The sequence below is a fragment of the Ambystoma mexicanum genome, chromosome 2q, assembly GCF_040938575.1.
Source record: "Ambystoma mexicanum isolate Mex_15411 chromosome 2q, UKY_AmexF1_1, whole genome shotgun sequence".
NCBI classification, from domain to species: domain Eukaryota; kingdom Metazoa; phylum Chordata; class Amphibia; order Caudata; family Ambystomatidae; genus Ambystoma; species Ambystoma mexicanum.
In genome coordinates, this window is record NC_090924.1 from 349,249,171 (window position 1) to 349,272,269 (window position 23,099).

At 47.9% G+C, this 23,099-nt stretch overlaps 1 protein-coding gene across 1 annotated transcript in view; it reads left to right on the forward strand.

Moving 5' to 3' along the window:
* The window catches only part of AQP8 (aquaporin 8), a 32,373-nt gene extending 10,619 nt beyond the window's left edge, over nucleotides 1-21,754 (forward strand). Inside the window, exons 2-6 of the mRNA XM_069647367.1 lie at nucleotides 4,255-4,513; nucleotides 10,871-10,997; nucleotides 11,497-11,711; nucleotides 15,542-15,676; nucleotides 18,793-21,754. Of these exons, the coding sequence (XP_069503468.1) occupies nucleotides 4,263-4,513; nucleotides 10,871-10,997; nucleotides 11,497-11,711; nucleotides 15,542-15,676; nucleotides 18,793-18,835 (771 nt within the window). The 5' untranslated portion in view covers nucleotides 4,255-4,262 and the 3' untranslated portion in view covers nucleotides 18,836-21,754. The remainder of the gene's footprint in view (nucleotides 1-4,254; nucleotides 4,514-10,870; nucleotides 10,998-11,496; nucleotides 11,712-15,541; nucleotides 15,677-18,792) is intronic.
* Nucleotides 21,755-23,099: the final 1,345 nt, after the last annotated feature.

Sequence of the window (23,099 nt, forward strand, 5' to 3'; positions counted from 1 at the left end):
GCTAAGGAATGAGAAAGTGTGGTCTGTGTAACCTAATGAAACGTTGAGCTGTACGAGGAACGAGCCTGTACATTTCTGGCTCTGGTGTCTCAGAAAAGAGCCTGCCACTCAGTGTAACTTTGGGGATAGCTCTGTTATCTAAGGAAATAGGGGTTCATTAAGAGTATGACTGATAAACAACAGCGGTAATGTGGCAGTAATGTAGTTACTGCCGCATTACCACAACACCGTACTAGAGGTGAGGTGGATGATTGTCCTCCAGCAAAAGGCTGGAAGCAAATTCGCCACCTTATCATCCAAAAATTGGCATTACCAGTAGTCATTCCTTCAAAATCCCCATTGCACCCTGTGTACTACAAAAAGTGGTGGTAATGGTAATTCCATTTGGTAGAATTACCGCCAAACTACTGCGAAACTCGTTATGACCCCTATAATCTACATAATGAATATATCTTGTGGCATAGCTCTGTTCTCTAGGAATAGGGCTTGAACAGTGTAGCCTGTGGGAAAGTTCTGATGTCTCAGGAAAGAGCCAGCATACTCAGTGTAACATGAGGGATAGCTCTGCTAGCTAAAAAAAGAGCCTGCATACTCTGAAGCTCTGCGTGCGAGCCTCCGTGCATGAAGAGGTTCCTGTAAGATTTGCATGACCTAAGAGATAGCTCGGCAGCTCTGTGTAGGAGACTCCGCGCATCATGAGGTTCCTGTAAGATTTGTATGACCTAAGAGATAGCTCAGCAGCTCTGTGTAGGAGACACCGCGCATCATGAGGTTCCTGTAAGATTTGTATGACCTAAGAGATATCTTGGCAGCTCTGCGTAGGAGACTCCGTGCATCATGAGGTTCGTGTAAGATTTGCATGACCTAAGAGATAGCTCGGCAGCTCTGTGTAGGAGACTATGCACATCAAGAGGTTCCTGTAAGATTTGCATGACCTAAGAGATAGCTTGGCAGCTCTGTGTAGGAGACACCGCGCATCATGAGGTTCCTGTAAGATTTGTATGACCTAAGAGATAGCGCGGCAGCTCTGTGTAGGAGACTATGCACATCAAGAGGTTCGTGTAAGACCTGTGTGACCTAAGAGATAGCTCGGCAGCTCTGTGTAGGAGACTCCGCGCAACATGAGGTTCCTGTAAGATTTGCATGACCTAAGAGATAGCTCAGCAGCTCTGTGTAGGAGACACCGCGCATCATGAGGTTCCTGTAAGATTTGTATGACCTAAGAGATAGCTCGGCAGCTCTGTATAGGAGACTATGCACATCAAGAGGTTCCTGTAAGATTTGCATGACCTAAGAGATAGCTTGTCATTCTATGCAAGATCCTTTGCGTACCCTGATATTCTTGTAAGATCTGTGCGTCCTAAGGGATAATTGGAAAGCTCTGAGAACAATACCTAGTTCATCCCGAGGTTCTTGTAAAATATATGTGACCTACGGCATAGCTCAGCAGTCTGTGTGATAAATTGTGCAACCAGAGTTTTTTTTCAAGTTCTCTGTGACCAAAGGGACAACTCGTCTGCTCTTTGCACGTGACTCCATGCCTCCTGAGATGCGTGGCCCTCCTGAGGTTTGTGGGGTTCTTTTGACCTTGTCATCTGACCATCTCACCCTTCCAAGGAGGACCGTCTGTACTTTTCAATTCAATAAATTGATCCCACTTTCACAACATGCCTGGCACCGGCTTCCAAAATCCTGGCATTGTGCAAGTGTCAAATATAGATTGTTACAAGCATATAAAACTCTTGCACATGGTACATCTCAGACATAAAAATAGCAGGCATTTTTACAGACGAATTGCACAACCCTCTGGAGCAGACAAGAAATTGCAGAATCATGCGTTATTGGCATTATTGCTGGGTCAGTGCCACCTAAATTGTCTTAGCATGATGATGAGAACATGTAAACCGCTGACAGTGCTAAAAGTTGGCGGTCACGCCTCTGAGAAGCCTGATTTCTGGGCCTTGTAACAGGGCCACTTATTCTATTTTAGGAAATGAGGTGGAGGCTCATTAAATCCTATTTAGCCCAGGTGTGCTAATTCTCTTTCTTTGGGCATTAGAATCTCTCCACACTACTTGTATATCAATAATAAGATATGATCCGTTTCTAGGCACACTTTACACACTTCATTGTTTCTTTTCACAATTAAATAAGAGTTGTCTTTGTCACTCCACCCAGAGCTGAACGAGTCGTGCTTCATTACCTCCACGTCCACTCTTCCTCGTACCAGGACTTGTCAATGTGGTGTCCCACCTCTTTACAGGAACTCTCTTTCTACTTCTTAATTCTTCAGGCACCGTCCCCTCCACCTCCCGCCTCTGGGCATAACAGCCCACCTTCCCTGAGACCCAACAGTACGTAACACTGCCCAATAGGCCCATTCACCGCAGGGAAGGGTGAGGCGGGAACTTGTGCTGGGACGAGGAAGAGAAGGACTAGGAGTAATGAATATTACTGGTAATTAATCTGGGCATTACCGCTACGTCCACTCTCCCTCGTCCCAGCACTTATCAATGAGACATGCCAACTCCACAGAGAATGGGCCGAGCACAAAGAAAAACACCAGAAGGCAAATGGAAATGCAACCCGACCAACACCAATTTATTGAAATACATTTATCAAGACAGCAGCAACAAGGTATTTCACAAGAGAGCCAAACTCAAAACACCTGCCCCAAAGTCTCCCGCCTCCCTGCGGTGAAGATTCAAACGATAGTGGTTAGTGAAAGTGCTTGGATCAGACCAGGTGGCAGGCTGCAAATGTACTGGATAGGACCACCACAGGCTGATTAAATAAATCACCCAACCAGACCACAGGAGCAATGGGTGTGCTGCACATTCCATAACTCAGAAGCCCAAGCATGGAAGCAGGATAAGCAGAGCATCCTTCCCTGCTAGTTTATTGAAGACCCAGCTGTAGGGTGTTCTTGGCATGCGCCAAATATGATCCACCTGCAATCGAGAACTTCTCTGCAAGAGATTGCGGTTTCTTCAAGACAGAAGTAGGAGACATACAAGTCAGTCAGGTCTGAACAGAGGAAGGACATTACGGAAGGAATTAAAAGACATTTCTTTCTAACTGAGAGAATAGTGAGACATCTTCTGTATCCCCTAGGCATTCCCGTGGGTGGAGGGTATCCCACCACTGACGACTCCTTCAGATATTACATGGAGCCGTCACGCTTCTGGTGGATGGAGATACCTGGGGCTAGCAACGAATCTCCACGAACATGTTAAATAACATAGGTGTCGGGATAGACCCTTGGGGGCACACCACCAGGAAGGGGAAGGTGGTCTGAAATGGAGACTGCCAACTAGTAAACAGAAACCTCGCTGAGAAAAAGGATGCGTTCCAGTCAAGGAGCTGACCCCCTTCTAACGCGGCTGGAATAAACAGAGAGCCGTGCCCCTGGTGGACCGAGTCAAAAGCAAAAGCAATGTCTTGAAGCATGAGCAAACCAGGTGTCACCACCACCCAACACACTCCTGGCCTCGCCCACCCCATGCATGATTACTGTCTCAGTGTCACATCCGGGTCCAAACCAATTGATAAGACTGAAGCAAGCGACTGGAGGGGAGGTCGAGCTAAGGGTGTGTGTCCATGCACCTTTCAGGGCATTTGCTGGGAAAGTAAATGCACGGCAATGGTAGGAGGTGGCGAGATCAGTTGAGTCATAGTTGGGTTTTTTAAGTAAGGGAGACTCTCGTTCATCTTTGAAGGTATTTAGAAATGCCCCAGAGGAGAAGGAGGCATTAAACATCAGGCACCAGGAAGGCAAAGGACACCAGGTACTTCCTAGTAGGGCAGAGGGAATGGGGTCATTACACGAGGAAGCTGCTTTCATAGAGCTCATAGGGATGAAAAACAACCCTGAACAGTCAATCCTTGACCATCAGACCACAAGGCACTTGCTTTAGCTGCAAATGGCGGGTAATAGCTTAAGAGAGAGGCGTTTTCGGTGCAATTTTCAAGATCACTTGGGAGTTCTTTGGGACACCAGGGTGAGTGGGAGATGAGAACGCGAGGAAAGGAGAGTAGGAGAAATAGGGATTGGGGATGGAAATTAAGATGGACAAAGCTGGGCAGGGAGGTGCTGACGCGAATGGAAGTAAGAACGTGTCAACTGTTTTTATTTATTGGCCTTTGCATATTAACATGTCGCCTTTTGACCATCTCAGTGTGCTTTTGGACTCAGTAAAGTCGCGGAAGCCAACGCAGTTGACATGTTCCGCATTTGTTCTTTCTTCTTCGCAGGTCTCAAGATGTCCGACGCAGAGTTCAGCCGCATGTCCATCAAAGATGGCGACTCAGACAACAAGCGCAACTCTTCCTGGCACCTGTTTTTCGAGCAGTACGTGCAGCCGTGCTTCGCTGAGGTCATCGGCACCGCCATGTTCCTCTTCATTGGCATCATGTCAGTGGCGGAGAACACGGACGGCACTGGCAGGCTGCAGCCCGCCCTGGCACACGGTCTGGCGCTGGGGCTCAGCATCGCAGTCCTAGGGGGCATTAGGTAGGTATCAGGACACCTGTGGCTTTACTCCTGCGCACTTTGTGTGCGCGTGCGTGTGTGTCTCTGTCCACAGGTGGAATAATCTACATGGAAAATGAAAGGATTATTGGAAAGAGGGTTGTAGCCTGTGGTTTACCCTGTATCGGAAGATGTATGGTGAGCCCAGATAAAAGAGCAGTTGGTTTATTGAGAAGTTCATGTGTAAGACACCCTTTAGAATAGTGTGTTCGATTTTGGTTACCACAAAATGGCAAACAATGGCTAAGCAAATGGTTCATGCTTTTTTAAGCATACATTTTGTGTAGTTTAATGGAGAACAATCGTAAAGTTAATAAAGGCACCAAATCTTGCTCCTATTCAGGAACTCAAAATATAATTTTCAAAGTGTTAATGAAAACACATTTTGGTATAATGTTACGGGCCCCGCCCGTTGAACTAGTGTTTATCTTTTCTATGGGTCCCGCATAAATCTGTAAACTAATGCTTTTAAAGTCATATTTTGTGTTCTGTAGGGAATGGCTGGTTTCTGCGCATTTATGGACATTTTTGACTATTTATTTAGGAGCTGTTTAACAACGGGCTCCCTCTGATGTCAAGCTCCAATAGGTCTTACAGAGAGGTGAAGATCTCATATATCAGACCTAAAAAATATTGATGAACCTGGGAAAAACCAAGGGACGCAAAGTGGAGAACCTAGAACTGTAGAGGAAAAACGAGTAACATTTCTTAATAGGCCTGCTTTTGGTGAAGGAGGCTGGGAGGGGATAGACTAGCAGCAGCAATGTACATAATTTAGAGCAGACTAGAGAGAAAGAAATAACCCAAATAAGCAAGCAATTTCAGACAAGGTATTTGGCTGGGCAACCCCTGGCATTTCTGTGTGGAACTGGCAAGTTGCGGTAACAAGCCTCCACCCTCCCAGGGTGCACTGGAGCACAGCTTAAGCCCATCCTGCAATGTGACCCATTTCAGTGCTCTTTTACAGGCTTGGACTGACCTATAGGGCGATAGGCCCATGGCCGAACCAAAAACACAAAGTGCTAGTGTGGGCCAATTTTTTTGGTCAAAGTGGGTCACTTTTGTGGCCCATGTGGGCCACTTTGATAAGTGACTTGACCATGCGGCTAGTAGCTTTGACCAGTGTTACTGAATGAATATTCTTTAAAATACACAAATTGCATCACATTTTATCAAAAAGCTCCCCCTTGGGTACTGTCACAAAAGGCTTGAATTGCCAGTGGCAACTGTGGGCCACTTTTTCATTGGTGTCCGAGACAATGTTATGCCCCAGCCCAACACTGCTCCCTTAAGGTACCAGGACATGCCTTGTGGAGTGCACACGCAGTCTCCGCGGCGTTATGCACTCGCCCTTTGCCTGATCAGCCATACACTCTCATTGCTCTTCACTGACGCTACTGGCATGACATCCAACTCATTCGCCATCACTACCGTCCAGGCCCTCTCCTACCAATACATAGCTTTCAGGCTTGCTTTCCTCTGCTCCCCCTTCATCCTTCCTGTCCTCTGATGCCCCTTTCCTTTCCTCTGCAGATTAAGGTCTGGTTATACCGGTGTGGGCACCATAGACCTCCTTCCAGAAAAAGCCTCAACACTGTTCGTTCACTACAGTGGTGAACATCGCACTGTATAAAACTCTTAACATAATAGAAAATAACAAGGGAATAGTTACGAAAAGATATATACAGAAACCCGTTCTTTTTACCAGAGCAGTCAAATAATGGAATAGTCTCCAGTGTGACCTGGTTGAAAGCTCATAGTTTCAGGGCAAGAAGCAGCACTCTGGCGAGACCTGCCGAGGATTAGTGCAGCGATGGCTCCCAACTCACATCAGGGGGTTGGGTACTATGAGTGGTGGGCGGAGCTACTCAGGGGCGCACCAAAACCTACATTTTGGGGGAGGGGGCAACCCTTCAAATGCTGGGAGAGGCACTAACTTCAGAGACGGTGGGGGAGGGGCAAACGTATTCGTGTAGGGGGCATCTAACTTATTTACGCATTCCAATGAAACTATTCTAGTGCATCTCCAATGTTACAAGCAGTTAACTCTCTCCTTTAAGTCTGAAAGCACCCACTTAAGGACTGCTGTGAGAATGAGAAGTCCCCTGTCCCCTCTCTACCCTTCCAATCACTCCCCTGGCATGCAAGTACTAAATCCACATCACAATTTCAATTGCCTAAAATATTATGCCTATGAAAGCAGGTGTTAACAGTGAAATGCTTTACATTACTAATTGCCGGGCCTTTGATAACAGCGAAGTCCATGCGCCGTTTAACATCTGTGTCCTGTTCTGTCTGGCCACGGCTCCGTAGGTCAGCCAGGTTGAATCAACGTAGGCCAACATTTCGGGAGATTGGGGGTGGGGGGTTGAAGCCCGGTCAGCTCAATGGTGTTGCGCCGCTGGAGCTACCCATCCTGCAGGGCTCTAATTCTGGGCAGCCTCTCCCCTGATTTCAGGAGTCACATTAACTACAATCCCCAACGAGCTTCAGCGACGTTCCGCTCTGAGCGCCCGGTCCATGGGTTCAGGGAAAGTGAACATGTGCATGTTGCATACACCAAAGCTATTCATACATCTGGGCGGGCTAGAGGTCCCTCTGGGCGCTGCAGATGTTTCTTGGCAGGTGTTGGTTATGCAGGGCCTGCAGGAAGCCCCTGCACTTCCTGTGCCTATGCTACAGAGACACTTTAACAGGGCCAGGACAAGTCTCAGTCTCGGAGAAAGTCAATCCCCCGACTTGCTGGTGACGTCATCCAGAACGTTCTCTTGGGCGTGAGTTTCCTGTCCACGCTAGACAGAAAGGAGCTTCCTAATGGTGCTTCCATCACTGGCAGAGGCGGTTTGAGCTACATTTGTGCCGAAAACCATCATTGCCGTTCACCAAGCGGTGAGCCGCTACTCTGGATATTTACCTGAAAAACACCTTATCAGTGTTTCCCTTCTTACTTCCAAGCAGAGGTGGGCTCGATATTTTTGGGGGGCTGGATGGCAGTTTTGAAAGCTGGTGGTGAGTGGAGCCATTAAACCAATTGTGCTGTTGAAACCCCCCCTTTATTTGAGCCCAGGAGGTTGAATAGCTATTTCAACCTCCTTTGGCCCATTGGATGCATCTTTCACCCCAATTCAGAGGCTATGTAATATAACAAAGTGGCTAATCCCGGGAGGCGTGGGCCATCGACACGCAGAGCCCAGCAGTTAAACATTCAGATTCATGGTAGGGCAGTGGTCTTCAAAGGTTTTTATTCCAACCCCTGTTGAAGAAACATTTTTACGGGTGCACCCCCCACCTATCCCTGGTCATGGGGTTAGCTGCCCATGTCCAAAGGGAGGCACGTGGTATGCCGAGTAACACCTTGCCCAGGGGCTGGCTGTGGCTGACGGCATGCCGAGATGCCATTTAACCTACTCTAATGCATACTACCAAACCTATTTAGTCTTGAAGGGGAGGCCAAGCTGGAATGCTTTTGAGGGGTGTCCTATTGAGGTCAGGATGACATTTGGTTTGCTAGGAGGGTAAACATGCGTACCATGCCAGACAACACCCTGAGAATTGAATAGTATGCTTCTGTGTCAGGAGGATTGCAGAGGGGTCGAAGCCAGCGCATCGAACCAAGTGTCTCAGATGGTTTCATTGCAGGTGGGGGGGGGGGGGAGAGGGCATATGCTTCACATGTAAAAGATCCAAAGCCTGATCACTGAGGATGTAATTTACAGAGCATTGAACAGGCTGGATCAGAACATATGTCTTTTTTCGATTCGGATTCTTAATTTACACTGCCTTCTTTTCTTCCTCATCACTCGGCTTTGCCTTCTCTCTCTCCAATATCTCAACATTCTTCACACTCCCTTCTCTGTTCTTTCTGTCCCACCGTTGTTCTGTCAGCCTTCCCTCTCTCCCTCCTTCAGATGTTCTGTTTGTACTCTTACTCTTTCACTCTCCCTTTTGTGTTCTCATATTCCCTCTTGCATATTTGATGAATGTTCTGCTTCATTCCCTTACTATATAGTGTGCTTTGTCTTGGCCACTCATTCCTGTTCCTTCTGTATCACTTATTTTCCTTCCGTCATAACTTTATATTTTGTTAAACTGTCCCTCTCATGCAGTCTCCAGGTTCTCCCTCACTTCCATTCCGTCTCTTCACTCTCACTTTCTCTGCTTCAGTCGCTTGGATCGTCCTCCCTCGCATTCTCTTTATTACCCTCTCTCATGTTTTTTCTCTTTCACTCTTTTCTCTCCCTCCTTTCTCCTCCTTTTTCGATGCTCTATTTTCCTCTTCAATTTTGTATTTTGTCTCTCTGACTCCCCTTCTCCAGAGCACTGAAGTGGACCCATGCCATCCACGAGTAGGTCATCCAGTCCTGGATGGCCCAGTTATATACCACAGGGACACATTCTATAGCTCTGTGTCTGTCTCTCTCCATCCCTCTGTAGCTATCTGTCCTGCTATATGCCTCTCTCTCGCTCTCTCTTTCCCTTCCTCTCTAGCTCCCCCTCTCCCCTCCCTTCACTCATTCAATCTCTTGCTTCCCTCACATTCTCTTGCCTTGTGCTCGCTCTTACTTATATCTCCTCTATCACTCTTAATGTTCCACCTTTCCAGGTTCATCTGTCTCTCTCTCTGTGTACCACTCTCTCAGTCTCTCTCACTCTATCCTTAATCTGGCTCTCTGTATCCCTTGACCTCTCATCCGGTGTCTCTTTCCCTCTGACTCGGATCTCTCTCAGCCCTGTCCTTCGCCCCTAACATCGATGTGGCTGTCGTGTTTCATCCTTTCGGTTCTGTTTCTCCCTTCGGCTCTGTATGTGCTACTGATTCCTATATGGCGCCTCTCTCACAGCCACAGTGGTCCCAGCCAGCAGGCCCCTTTCAGGGGACTCTGCTGCAGACTTCTGTAACCGAGAAATAAGCACAGCCTGGAACCTTCTTTCAGGTTGTGCTTATTTCCATTAGTGTGCTGGAGGTAACGTGCACATGATCTCAGCTGAAATGCAGATAAGCCTAAATGGTTTAGGTTGTGCTTCACGCTGTGGGATCCGTGCTCCCTTGAGAACGTGCGAGGCCCCCAGGGGTGCGAGCCCCATACTCAGGAGACCCCTTGGGGGGTGGGGGATCTAGGGATGCCTTGGCAGGCTTCTGTCCTCTGCCGCTGTGTGTTTGCTGCTGCTGCCGGGCGGTCACGTGAATGATTGTTATAGTATGCCGAGGTGAGAAATCTGACAGTCTCTCGCTGTCTGAGTGGCCTGGGCATCACATCAGAGCAGAGTGATCCATTATGCTTCAAGCCCAGCGCTGGCGCCGCCCATGCTTCTAGAGTTCAAAAAGTTGGAGCACCTGTGATGTTTGCTCACTTCTAAATTGGGCATAGGGTGGCATTGATATCAATGTGTTTGGTGTGCAGGGCTGGCCTTGGGGCAGGGCCGCCCGGGGTGCTCTGCCATTAGCCCCCTGCCAAGCCAGCTCAGTGAGTCTTTCAAGGTCTCCCCTGAGCTGGCGGGTGGGAGAAGGCACGGCAGGCGCTCTATTGAAATTAAATGCATCGCACTCACGGGAGTGGGGTGCATTTAATAACAATAGGGGGCTGATGCTTTTGCATCAGCGCTTATTGAAAAATGTGGCGCCCCCGCGGCCCCCTCATGACCAGGGGCGCACAGGGAGGGACACCACATTTTTGCTTTCTGGCTGGGGCACTGCCACCACTAGCGCCGACCCAGGGTGGTGGAGGCAGATTTTTGTGTAGGGTGGCGTGGGTATACAGAGTGGGCTGCGAAATTATAAATCATTCCATTTCAGTGGCAGAATTGGATTTTTTTCCACTGGAGGTGCATTCATATTGCTGCCAAGTTAGTGCAACTGACAGAGTTTAGCGAGGTAGTCCAAACCATTTTATAGGGATTTAGGAGTGGTCTCGCCCGAATGCAAAAAAATAAAAATAATAAAAATGCATTGAAAGGGTGCATTGTACATCACAATCAATTTATGTGAACTATTGCGTAAACAGCCAAACAATTTACTATCTGTTATGTAGGGTAACACGTGAACAAAGCCAATAGAGGGATGCCAGGATGCCAGGTTTACAACATTACAAATAAGCATTTTACAAAATTCCAACGAGTGCCAATACTTTACAGCCTTGGTGCTGTTAAACACTTTGAACATAGCTGCCAAGTGGCTGCATGCCATATGAATACCAGAATGCAAAGCGAAAATCCAAGATTGGCCAAAGGAGTCACACATGCCATTGGGTTACTTGATGGGGGATGCTTTTTAATACTGCCCTGCATTTTCCACCGGCTTCTCTGGATCCTACATCTCTCACAGAGTCTCTTGCTTTACAGTGGCGGCCATTTTAATCCTGCCGTGTCCCTAGGAGCCACCATCATGGGTGGACTGAATCTCTTCCTGCTGATACCATACTGGATTTCCCAGCTATGCGGAGGGTTGATAGCTGCCGGCCTGGCCAAGGTGAGTGGCGTGTGTTTCAACATTGATTCCAATATACACCGTAAACAAACAGAGTCTACAGTTGGTATTCGCTGGCAAGAGGCCCGGCCGTGCTTAAATGGGCCTGGAATATGACCTTCTCTCACACACACACATGCCGGTCCTATTCATGGTAGGTTTGAGGTAGGCTGGCACGTCACTGTGGGAGAAGCTTGCACTGCTGCTGCACATGCTCTACGGTGCACATATAATATAAAGGGTGTCAGTTTCTAGTGCTTTCAGTTTTAACCAGACTTTAGACCAAAACATTAAGACAACTCATTAAAGTGATGAATATAATGACTCTGGCAGACATTTGAAGCTGTTGTTAAATGATCCCTTCCCAAGATGGACGATTGCCCAGATGCCATGCGCTGGAAATGCTGCCTCCCCTACATTGTCTCAGAGTGGTTATCTGACTCTTCACGCATGTCCTGGGTCGGAGTTGGCATTGAATATAACAACATTCTCTTCCTTTCAGGCCATGACCCCGGAAGACCGATACAACAACGTCAGCGGTGCCGCCTTCACAACCATAAACTCTGATGCACAGTTAGGCAGCGCCATCGGGGCCGAGATCATCATGACTTTCTACTTGGTGCTGGCGGTCTGCATGGGAGCCATTAATGAGAAGACCAAGACCCCCCTGGCCCCTTTTGCCATTGGCTTCACTGTCACGGTGGATGTCTTAGCCGGGTAAGATGAAAAGCGGTTAGATCCACTTCCAGGAAATTGTATTCCTTTTCTGGCTTATTCTCTACGAATCGATGAGCAAAATGGCCGCCCGCCTGCTTTTATTGGTCACTTTTCATGGCACCTAGTGAGTGAGGACGCTTGTCGAGCACAGCACTATCAATGAATCACCTGTAGGGGCTTCCAATCTGAAAAGATACAAATCTGAAAAGAATTGTTCAGTTAATTTTTAATATAATGCTTGATACTGCTTTTCAGCATACTTGTAAACACTCCCAATTTTGGCAGATATGTAGCGAGACACGGGCAGATAAGGGTCTTGGCTCAGTGTCGTACAGTTGGTTGGCCAAATGGTAACGCCTTTGTTCAAACCCATGCATTGTGGTTCCAAAGTCAGAAATGTAGTCACTAGACCATACCTTCCCTTCTATGGAGACATCACAACACCTCCTAAGCGCCTATTTAGGAAGGTGTCCATCTGCTATTCTGGCTCTATCCCAGAGGCCAACAAGCATATGTCAACTGGGGCTTCCATGCAGGGCCGTGGCATAACGCTGGTTTGTGGTCTCTTGTGCTTTTGTTAAGTTTCGACATTCTCCGTTTCAGTCTCGGTCTCAATCACAACCATCACTGGTGGAAAATACTCTCTTTCCCCCATCCATGCGCCACTGGGAGACCCTGATTTTACCGTATGACACCCACTGATGCCCACAAGTCACTGCTAGTCTAGAAAACCCTGCAAAGGGTCGGCATCACCCCATCATTTCCCTGCAAAAAAGCCTGAGGCCGAAAAATGACGAATTTTTAACTGCACATTTCTACACAATTATTTGTGAGGTGGGGGGGTTGGTTAATAAATAATGTATGGGGAGTAAAGAGGAGGTATTGCGGAGGGTCTCCCCGCACATATGATTGCATGGAAATGTGCAGAAAGAAAAAAGAAATCAGTATTTTCGGCTTCTGAATTTTTTTGCGGAGATAATCACATAGATCGCACTGGGTCCATGTGACTATGAATGGTCTTCCAGCTCCTCCTTGTGTGTAGACACCAGCCCAACCTAAAGCCACTCTCGGTGGCATCCTGCATGAATAACCATGCTGACCCAGATGATGCAAGGGTGGCGTGAGTTGTGACGGTTCTGAAAACCCTCAGCCCTTTCCTGGAACCAGCCTACCAAGGTAATTACGGTCTACATTGCATGCCTCAAGGCCCTATTAAAGCGCTGACGGGCCTAAGAGACCAGTTAGCCTGATTGCTTTGGACCAAGTAGAACCAGCCGTGCTTCTCTCTATGGGACTGAAGAGGGACGATCAAACTAGTTTTCCTGGCACACGTGTGTGAATCCACAAAGCTGTGGGCTGCTTAGACCCAGAGAGTCCTTATCTGAATGTCCCCACTCAGTTGATGCCCTACACTTGGCACCTTGGTTGTTGCTTCATTTGTCAAGCAGTAGTTTTTTTTCTGGGTGACTGGGTGCTAAGTGAGTATATAGCGTGTGTCAGTGGATGCCTTGCCTTTACTTTCTTTCCTCCTATGCCTGCAGTTGACTCACACCCTGAAACAGGCCTCTCTAACCTGCATCTTTCTATCTGCAACACTCTGGGCATCCTTGCCCCTGTCATGAGAATCCGTCTGAAGCCTACCTCCAAGTGCAACTCTTGCTATGACTCCGACCTCGCCATCCTGAAACGCAAGCACAGGGTGGCTGAGAGGAAGTGGCGGGCCTCCGGCGCATCCTCTGACAAACTGGCCTGCCATCTGCTCCAAAGGCAATACAGAATATCTGTCTTGTCCAAGAAGAGAGTCCACATCCAAGCCAGTGTCTCTGCAGCCTCTAACAACACGGCCACACTCTTCCAAAATGGAGCTGGACAATCCTACTGCAGTCTCCACCTCTCCTGTTCCCTCACAGGCCCTCTGTATGGCTCTGGCTTCTCACTTCACCACTAAAACTCAGGACATCCTGTCCTCGCTCTCCTCTTCCTCTCCCTCTACTGCCCTCGGCCACCCTCTGGCCGTCTCTCCCTCTCCTCCTTTCTCCTCTTTCTATCTGATAACACCATCACCTTATGATGTTTCTAGACAAGTCCGATCTATGAAAGTGTCATCCAAACAGTGCTCCCCTGCTCCTCCAGAACAATCAAGGACCACATAGACACCCTCTGTCCAGCCTTGGCCAATTTCTGCAATCACTTTTTCACCAATGGATGCCATCCTGATAGATTGACTCCATGAGAACCTGGGCATTACAGATCAGGCCCTGGAGTGGTTGACCTCCTTCCTACTGGACTGGACTCCCATGTCCATCTTGGGTCCTTTCTCTCAGTCACCTTTCTCTCCACGTGTGGTGTTCCCCAGTGCTCTATCCTCTCACCCTGGCTCTTCAATGTCTACGTGGCCCATTTAGCCCACCTGATTTCTATCTTCTCCTCAAACTTTCAGTGCTCTTCGCGGATGACAACCAGCTCTCTTTCAGGCTCCCCTCAGCCTCCTCTCCTCTCTCGCTCATTCCTGACTGTCTATCTGCGATTCAGGATTGGTGCGCCTCCAATGATTTCTGCCTTAATGCCAGTAAGGGAGCTCTGTTTCTGCTTTCTGTATCTCACTCTGGCTGCCCTCCTTGGTCGCTCTACCTTTGCCTTCCTGTGAGGCATAAAACCTTTTGTGTTATCTTTGACTCCACTCTCTCCTTCTCTCCTCACATTACAGACCTTGCCAAGAAGGCCCACTACCAGCTGCACCCCCTCAGAGGCATTCTTCCTTTACTCACTTTCCCCCAGAAGCTCACTGTCTCCAGAACCCTGGTTCTCGCTAGGCTGGATAACTGCAACAGCTTCTTTCTCAATCTGCCTTCCTCTACAGTCCGCCCTCTGCAACTGATCCAGTATAGGACTGCAAGACTTATCCTTGGCCTCAAGCCGAGGGACCATATCTCTCCTGCCCTGAAATTTCTCCACTGGCTTCCGGTGGCTGCAAGGATCAAGTTCAAGACCCTCTGCATCGTCCACAAGGCCTGCTGGGGCGGGGACCCGCACTACATCCAACACTCTCTTCCAAAATACCTTCCTTCTTGAGCCCTTCGCTCAGCCACCTCCAACTCTCTGAGGGTCAGACGCTTCTCCAGGCATAGAGTGGGGGGTGGATCTCTCTCTCATCTGCAGGTGCCTCCCTCTGGAATGGCCTCCCTGCCTCTCTCAAACTTGAGCCTGACCACCTGAAGTTCCGTAAGCATCCCCCGGCTGACCTACCTCTCTGCTGCGTCGCCTGATTGCTTGGCTACCCTCAATGTCCCACTGGGTACCAGGCTTCTCCATGATCTGGCCCCTGCACTGCCTCCAGGCCTACCGCGCACTTGGGATGTAACTGCATCCCTACAGTCTACTGCGTCCTTGCACTTAACTAGAGCCGTGCTGCCTTGGCTGCACTTACTCAGAGCTTTCTGCCCTGATTGCACTCCCCCCTGCACTAAACCTAAGTCCCTTAAAAAATCCAAAAATAGTCATAGGCACCCTCTGCGAGAACGAACAATAAATCGGATAGAAGAATAAAATCGATAGTGGAATATTAGGAGGTACTTTTCCAAGTCGGAGTACAAGGACAGTCTCCTTTTACATTCCCATTATAACGACGTACGGTCCACGCGTTCATCAAATCAGACCCATTTCTGTCCCTTGGATGTAATTTATTTTGATTGTTTGTTAACTTTGGGGCCTGTGTTTCAGTTGACCTTAGACCGACACATAATTCCAAGGGACCGGTTTCGCTGGGGTATGGGTTATTTTTGTCATGTTTGTCTTTGGGCACTGATCTTCTTCTCCCCTTTCCTTTGCAGGGGAGACATCTCCGGCGCCTGCATGAATCCTGCTCGGGCCTTTGGACCTGCGGTGGTGGCCAATTACTGGGACTATCACTGGGTGTACTGGGTTGGCCCCATGATAGCTGGTGCTCTAGTCGGGACACTCATACGGTAAGATACTGAAAGGCTCCAGAGGGCACAGTCTTAATAGTAATGCTGAAAATGTGGCACACTGTAGTAAAGTACCCCCAGGAGAATGCTGCAAATATAGCATGCTGTTACGCAATATTCTTGCGGTGTGAGTTCAGATTCTGCGCACTGTAGTGCAGCACTCGATTGTGATTTTGTGGCTCTGGCAGACTGAATTGGGGCATTCCTCTGGCAATGCAATGGATCTGGAACACTAGAGAGTTGTATTTGCATGGTAATGTTGTGAACGCGGCACGCCAGAAGACTTGGTGGTCTGTGGGTATTCTTTAGACCAAGGATGTCCAACCTACTGTCCGTGGGTCTCAATGCGGCCTTCAAAGCCATTTTATGTGGCCCGCGAGGCTGAAGAGTAAAGAAAAAAAAGAAAATAAAGTGCCTACGTGCGAACTGTAACTTCCTCTGATGACCCCATGAATGGGGTCATCAGAGGAAGTTATAGTCCTCAGCAATGACGCGGTTAATTTAACTGGGTCATGGCTGAGGACTGAAACACCATGACCTGGTTAATTAATTTATTTATGCAATGTTTGTTGGAAACAGGTATCCGACAATCATTGCATGAATAAATAAACTGAAACGTGATACAGTCTGCTAGGGGAACATTTGCCTTCTCTCCAGACTTGCCTCGGGGGTGCTGGCTAGGGAGGGGTGGGCAGCAGAAGAGAGGCTCTGTGACACTGAGCATTGGCACATGGCTGGGGAAAAACATAACTGGAATGACAGTGGGCATCTGAAGGCTTCCTCTGCAGAAACACTCAGCCACATGGTGAAGCGCAATAGCACAGGCCCAGGGGGCTTTATCTTCACATACATTTCTTTATTCTGGGACCTGTTCTGTCCCCTGTGCACATTTTTTTTAAATCAGAGCGTGGAAAGGGGCATTTTTTCAAATTTGAACGTGCATTTCAGATTGCTGTTATGATATGACATTTATGATATGATATGGCATTTATAACGCACCTATACACATGTGTTTCAAGGCACGACGAGGCAAGGGAGGAGAACAAGGGATGACGGACAACGATCCTACTTTGGGACTGCATGGTTATCACTGCCTGTGATTGTCTCGGGAGGATAGCTCAGGGGCAACGTGCTCGCCTTGGAAGCAAGACGACACAGAGCACCACAGGTTCAATCCCTGGGTCCGCGCGTAGAAACCTCTGGGTATTAAGCGCGTTATAAATAACCTATCATATCATATTATTTTGTCAAAGTTCACACAATATCGCTTTTTAATATACTGCTTTGGGTGAGGTTGTTGACTTTTGGCTCGCCGGCCCACTGGGTGAAAAAAAGTTAATGCTTTGGCCCCACAATCAAAAAGGTTGGACAAGCCTGCTTTAGACGAAGCCGACCATGCAACTATGAGGGTGTACTATCTTCTCGATGTTCTCGAGTGGCCGCTGTGTAGTTTGGATGTCCTGTGCAAATCTGATCATTTTAGTATGTAATCATACAACATTCGATGACTGTCTTGAGGTTCCAGTGATCTGTAATGTAGTGCTCCTAGAATGGCTGTCTGCGACCTCTCCCAAGCCCCCCAGCTCTATGGTACACTTAATATAGTTGGTCATCGCTGAGGGTTGCTACTTCCTTGACATAACATGTGCAACAAAGGGCCTCTACTCAAGATCCATGTTGGTAGCTCTTACACCCTAAAAGTAGCTACATACACCCACGTTTTGGTTCCATTGCTACCAATTACATGGTACATGTTCAGAATGAGTCCATCTGTTTTCTTTTGGTTGTGCTCCTTAACAGTACACATGGGTTCTGACAGAACATAAACAAAGAGACAGCTGTCTTTGAGAAATACACAGATATATGCTGAATCACTTAGAATTTACTGGCAGTAACTTTGACTTACTCCTGCAGAGAGACTGTTTAATTCAGAGCTCACTCCTGAATTATTCCTGGAAAGAGAACAGTAGGTTAGGAAGAAGTCAGAGTTACTTCTGGGAACTTCCTTGTGAATCAGCCTCATAGATAAGGCACAGATGAGAGAAAGCGTGACTGGGAGGGAGGCAGCAGCAGAGTGACTATTCCACGCGCTGCAAGGCAGCCAGGTGGCCTCAGGGCACGTGACTAAATGAATGCGCTGCTTTCCACAGACGGTTATTCACAAAGGGAAACGATCAGAATGAAAGAAAGACTTAAGCAAACAATGGAGAGGGCCCCAGAAAGATAAGCACGAAAAGAAACAAGACGGGCACTTACACAGACGCCATACCCGAAGGTGACAATCACCGAAACAAAACACCGACCACGGAGACAGGAAGGGGGGGAGAGGGAGAGAAAGAGAGAGCCAAGCTGACACCCACATAAAGCCGCACAGTTCCATAATAAAGAGAGACTGAGCGAAGAGATTTATCAAGATGTCCACGAAGCTTGAGAGAAAGAGGGAGAAAGAGCGAGAATTAAATAAAGAGTGAGAGAGGGAGAGAAAGGGTGAGGCATCAACATCAGGAGACTGCCAGAGAATGGGAAAACTAACAGACACACAGATTGGAAGAGATGTACATCCAGGGAGTGAGACACACACATCAGGAGACTGCCAGAGAATGGATGGGAAAACTAACAGACACACAGATTGGAAGAGATGACCATCCAGGGAGTGATCTGAGACACACACATCAGGAGACTGCCAGAGAATGGATGGGAAAACTAACAGACACACAGATTGGAAGAGATGCACATCCAGGGAGTGATCTGAGACACACACATCAGGAGACTGCCAGAGAATGGGAAAGACTGAAAGAGATGCACATACAGAGTAAGACACACGCACCAAGAAACTGACAGAGAGGAAAATACTGATAGATTAGACACGAAGACATAATCAGACAGAGACGGACATTCAAACGTAAAGAAGTGGCTACTTACATAACATAGCGGAAGACAGCTATGCACAGAGAACTCAAGACATTAATGAAATGTACCCCTGTAGGAAATAGGGAGGGCATTTTGTAACTCACCTGAATGTAATATTTCTCCAAACTTTAAAAAACAAACCTGTTTCAGCTTCAAAATGGTACCTGCATGGCTGACCACAAGCTTTGTCTCTTTCTACTCTGCAGGCTTCTGCTTGGTGACCGGAAAACCCGCCTGTTCCTGAAGTGACCCCGCGTCTCCACCAGGAATCAACCAAAGGGCCACGAATAATGGACACTGGACACTATGGTGCTGACGGCGGCCGTGATGGACACGACCCAGCCCCCAAGCACACAGCACACAGCCAGCTGCCCAGCCCTGCGCCCCCTGCCCGTGGCATGCCATTACGCACTCCTTTCAGGGCACCTGCCCATTACCTTTTGCTAAACAGCTATGGAAGAATTCAGCCTCTGGCATGGAAGCGACGGGTTCTGGTGGCGTGCAGTGAGGCTCACGCGGGGCTATGGAAATGAACGCTTCGTACCCCTCTCCACCCACGCATTCACGCATTTTTACTTGAATTCACCCATTTGAAAGACCCATACGTCATTTGTCGCTAAACCAGGTTCTGTGTGAGATGGAATGGAGTCCCCTTTGAGTAGCATTGTCTGGAATTAACTGCTGTGTGCAGAGGAAGGAAGGCAGAAAGGAAGTAAGGGAGGGAAATAGGAAGGAAGGAGGGAAAGAGGGAGGGAGGGAAGGAAGGAGGAAGAAAGGAAGGGAGGAAAAAGGAAGGTTGTTAGGAAGGAAGAGAAAGAAAGGAAGGATTGATGGATGAACGACAGTAACATGGAACGAAGATAGAAGAAAAGGAAGAAGGTAACACGGAAGGAATGAAGAAGGCGGAGTGAGAAGGAGGAAGGTATGTAGGTTGGTGGGAACGTTTTCTCGGTCCCCGTTGTAAATTGTGGGTCACCATGAAAGTTGAATGCCTATAGCCTCCGAGGCTATAAGACTATGTCGATAGTGAAAGCATGTGAGAGGGAAACCGACAGTGAGGTAGACAAAGGAGAAAACTAGAGGCGAATGCTATGATAACTGGAGGAACAAAGAGAGAGGGGGAAGGAGGGAGCTTGGGTAGCTTGAGGCAAGGGAAACGAGAAGAGGGAGATGCGGAAGAAGAATCACACGAGCCAATAGTGTAAGGGATGAGTCAGAGGAAGTATCAGAAGTGAGACGAGTGGGTGATGGGGCACTTTGGTGAGAGGGGAGCGGCCGCAGTGAAGGGAGTTTTGGGAATGCGAAGCAAAGACAAGACTAGAGGCATAAGGAGCCAGAGCCGGCTCGGGCCTGGTTAGGGGCAAATGCTTGGCTCTGGCTCGGCTTGGATCCCTATGTGAAGGAAGAGCCCAACTGGAGCCGAGCCAAGCATCCCTTCATCCTTTGTTACATTCACAGAGCAAATTATAGTGACACCGCCACTCACCGCAGTGTCAGTTAAAAGAGCTGCATGCAATCAAATACTTGCACATATTTCTTGCCAGGAATTGCACATTGGTCAAATCTAGAGATGCAATAGGAGCATGTGTGCCCTAAAACCTGCAAAAGCGCAAACCGTGCAACCGAAAAACCTGGCTTCCACACTTGACCCATCTATGCAGTCCTGGGCAAACCACTCTACATGACTGGGTCATATTTCCTTTGGCGGCGACAACTGGAGTCACTTAGAAGGGATTCTGTTAAATATGCACTACAATAAGGTGCACTTGTATATCATTTTTAAACTATATTTTTTGCTCCAAAGATGACAAAAATATTGACAATTTAGAATATGCACACACGAGGCTGATGTATCCTGTAACTTGCTCATTTCTCTGTCACTTGTGGCTCCTGTTTCTTTGTTAAAGAGAAAGTGAAATAGATTGTAACTACACTGATGCCTGAGGCATGTTCCATTACTGTATAAGGAACCTGTCAGGTCAATTTATTTTTCTCTCTCCTCCTGCTGGGCAACAGAGGACATGTGGGTACCGCCTATTGCTCCGACCTGTGCCTGCTTAATGACTGAGGCAAGCTCCCCTTTAAACCCATTAATATCTGTGCACAATAACCAGCTCAATAACCAGCTCCATGTTTGTATGAACCAATGACTACAAGTAGGTGACGTTTTCACATAGTTTTGTCATTTTGTCTCTTGAAAGTACAGTTGCAAAATACAGGATTGTTTAGGTTGGCACTACTTTGCCTTCTGGTACATGTAGAGTCCCATTCAGGAAGGTCACAATAAAGCTACAACCACTCTTTTTGCATAAGATAAGGTTGTATATATTTGTCAGGTTGGTTGATAATTTGATCCATGTACTTTTAAGGTATCTTTATGAAGCAGCATTATTTTAGCTCCTTAAAAGAATACATTAACACACATTTATGTCAGCTAGAGATTAAAAGACATGCAGACACGTGTCGTAAAATACAGATGGGATTAATCTCATTTTACAGAAAGTGTGTGATCCTGGACAAATGATTTAATTTCACTATGCCATATGCTCCAGAATTGGCATTCTTGGCACAGCTTTCCTGTTATGAGGGCCGGGAGGCAGAATATCAGGTATGGGTTCGTGTGGTGGGGTACAGGGGAGAAAATGTCAGGTACTGGGTTTTTGTTGTAGGGTTCGAGAAGGCAAGATGTCAGGTATGGGTTTTGTGCTTTAGGATGGGGGGGCAGGCGGCAAGGTGTGAATCGTTTGCTGACGTGGCTCGCATTCGGCCCTTAGAAATAGCCAGACACCATGGCTCGGCTCAGGCTTGGCTTTACCCATGAATTCTTTGACTCCCCACTTCAAGACGAGAGCCAACAATCCTTCCAAAACACACACGCACAGACAATGCGAATCGCAACCTGTCCCTCTGAACCGGCACATTCTGCGGCATGGCTGATGACATCTTTGCTCGATTACGCCGCAATAAGACCCGCGAGGGAAAATAACCCATGGTGACGTCACGGCGGGGCAGTATTTAGAGACTTTTATGCACATTATTGCAAACGATAAAGCAGCGAGGCGCACGCCAGGCGAACCCCAGACCTGCTGCTGTTGGACAGGAACACTTGTGTAATATGTAAAAACGTGTACATAGAGAACTAGAAAGACTTTTTAAAATAAATATTGTCAAAACAATGTAAAACTGTGTTGCTTACTGTGAGCCTCAGCTGTGTTTAGGGGGGTGGGGGGTGGTTCAGAGGGACTGGGAACTTCCGCCTCTAGAAGTCGCAGCAAGTACAATATTTTGTAGAGCACCATCAGAAAGACAGATTTGACCAAATCTCCTAACTGCGCAGGCGCGTAGAAATGCTCCTGTGAGGCAAAGCTAGCCAGCATCTCTGCTGCTCTCTTCCACTGCGGCACGGGCGCACTCGCGTCTGGCCCAACGCCATGGCTACAACTGTGTCCCTCTTGTGCATTCCCTGACAGTTCCATGCTAACTACAACAAACTGTTGCACGCACCCTACCACATATTGCGTTCGCCCAACTACAATCGGAGTCACACATTGCTAAGAAAAATACCTAGGCAGCGGGCACAAGCCCCGGGAGTTCAGAATGCAGGTGCCAGCGCCACCCAGAACTTCTGCCCGCAGGTGATGTGCGCTGGTCTCCCAATGCCAGACTTTTCGGATAAGTCGACCTAGCCTTCATTCTGTATCTCTCATTGGTCCCTTTTGCAACCTGCCACACAGGCAGTGCTGTGCAGCTTCAATAGCGCTGACACTGAACGTATCTGATATTGACATTCCTCTGGTCAGTGTAATGCGTGCATCACAGAAGTAAACTGCTGCCTCCATCTTCTGGTGGCTATCTTTAGATACACCTGCGTATGCATGCATGCGAAATGGGGTGCTGTGTGACTCTGCCCTTTGCTTACAAGTACAGGTCAGGAACATTTACGACCTTGAGCACATTTTCCAAATACGTCAGAGATATGAGCTGAAAGGGTATTAGCGGAAGTGCGCCTGAGATGAGTGAATTCACACACTAAGAACGAGCTTTTGGGCCTGAGCACCTCAATGCTTTTATTGCACGGGTGTTTTTGGAGCCCGGTTGCAGTTCTTTCACTTCCCTCGTGGTCATACAGTGTGGGGGTGGGGGGGGGGGTATCCTGAGCAGCATATCCAGGAATGGGGGTTGGCCATATCCCCCTTCACCTCCACTCCCACCCTCACCCCAAACAACTCCCCACACCCCTTTTACCTCTTACCGCAAAAATACATATATAATTTCGAAGTAATGGTAAGTGTTTGTTGTCGGCAAAACCACGGGACAACGCAACAATATCTACTCTTCTTTCTCTGATCTTAAGCGCCATCTTTGCGAAAACAAATTAGAAATTTGCAGCGCTCAAGCTATCGCCAAGGATGGCAGGTGAGAGTGTTTTTTATCCAATAAAGAGCCGCAGCTGGCTTTATTTGTGATGATAGCTGTTCCAATACTCACCACTTAAAACACAGCCAGAAATCAT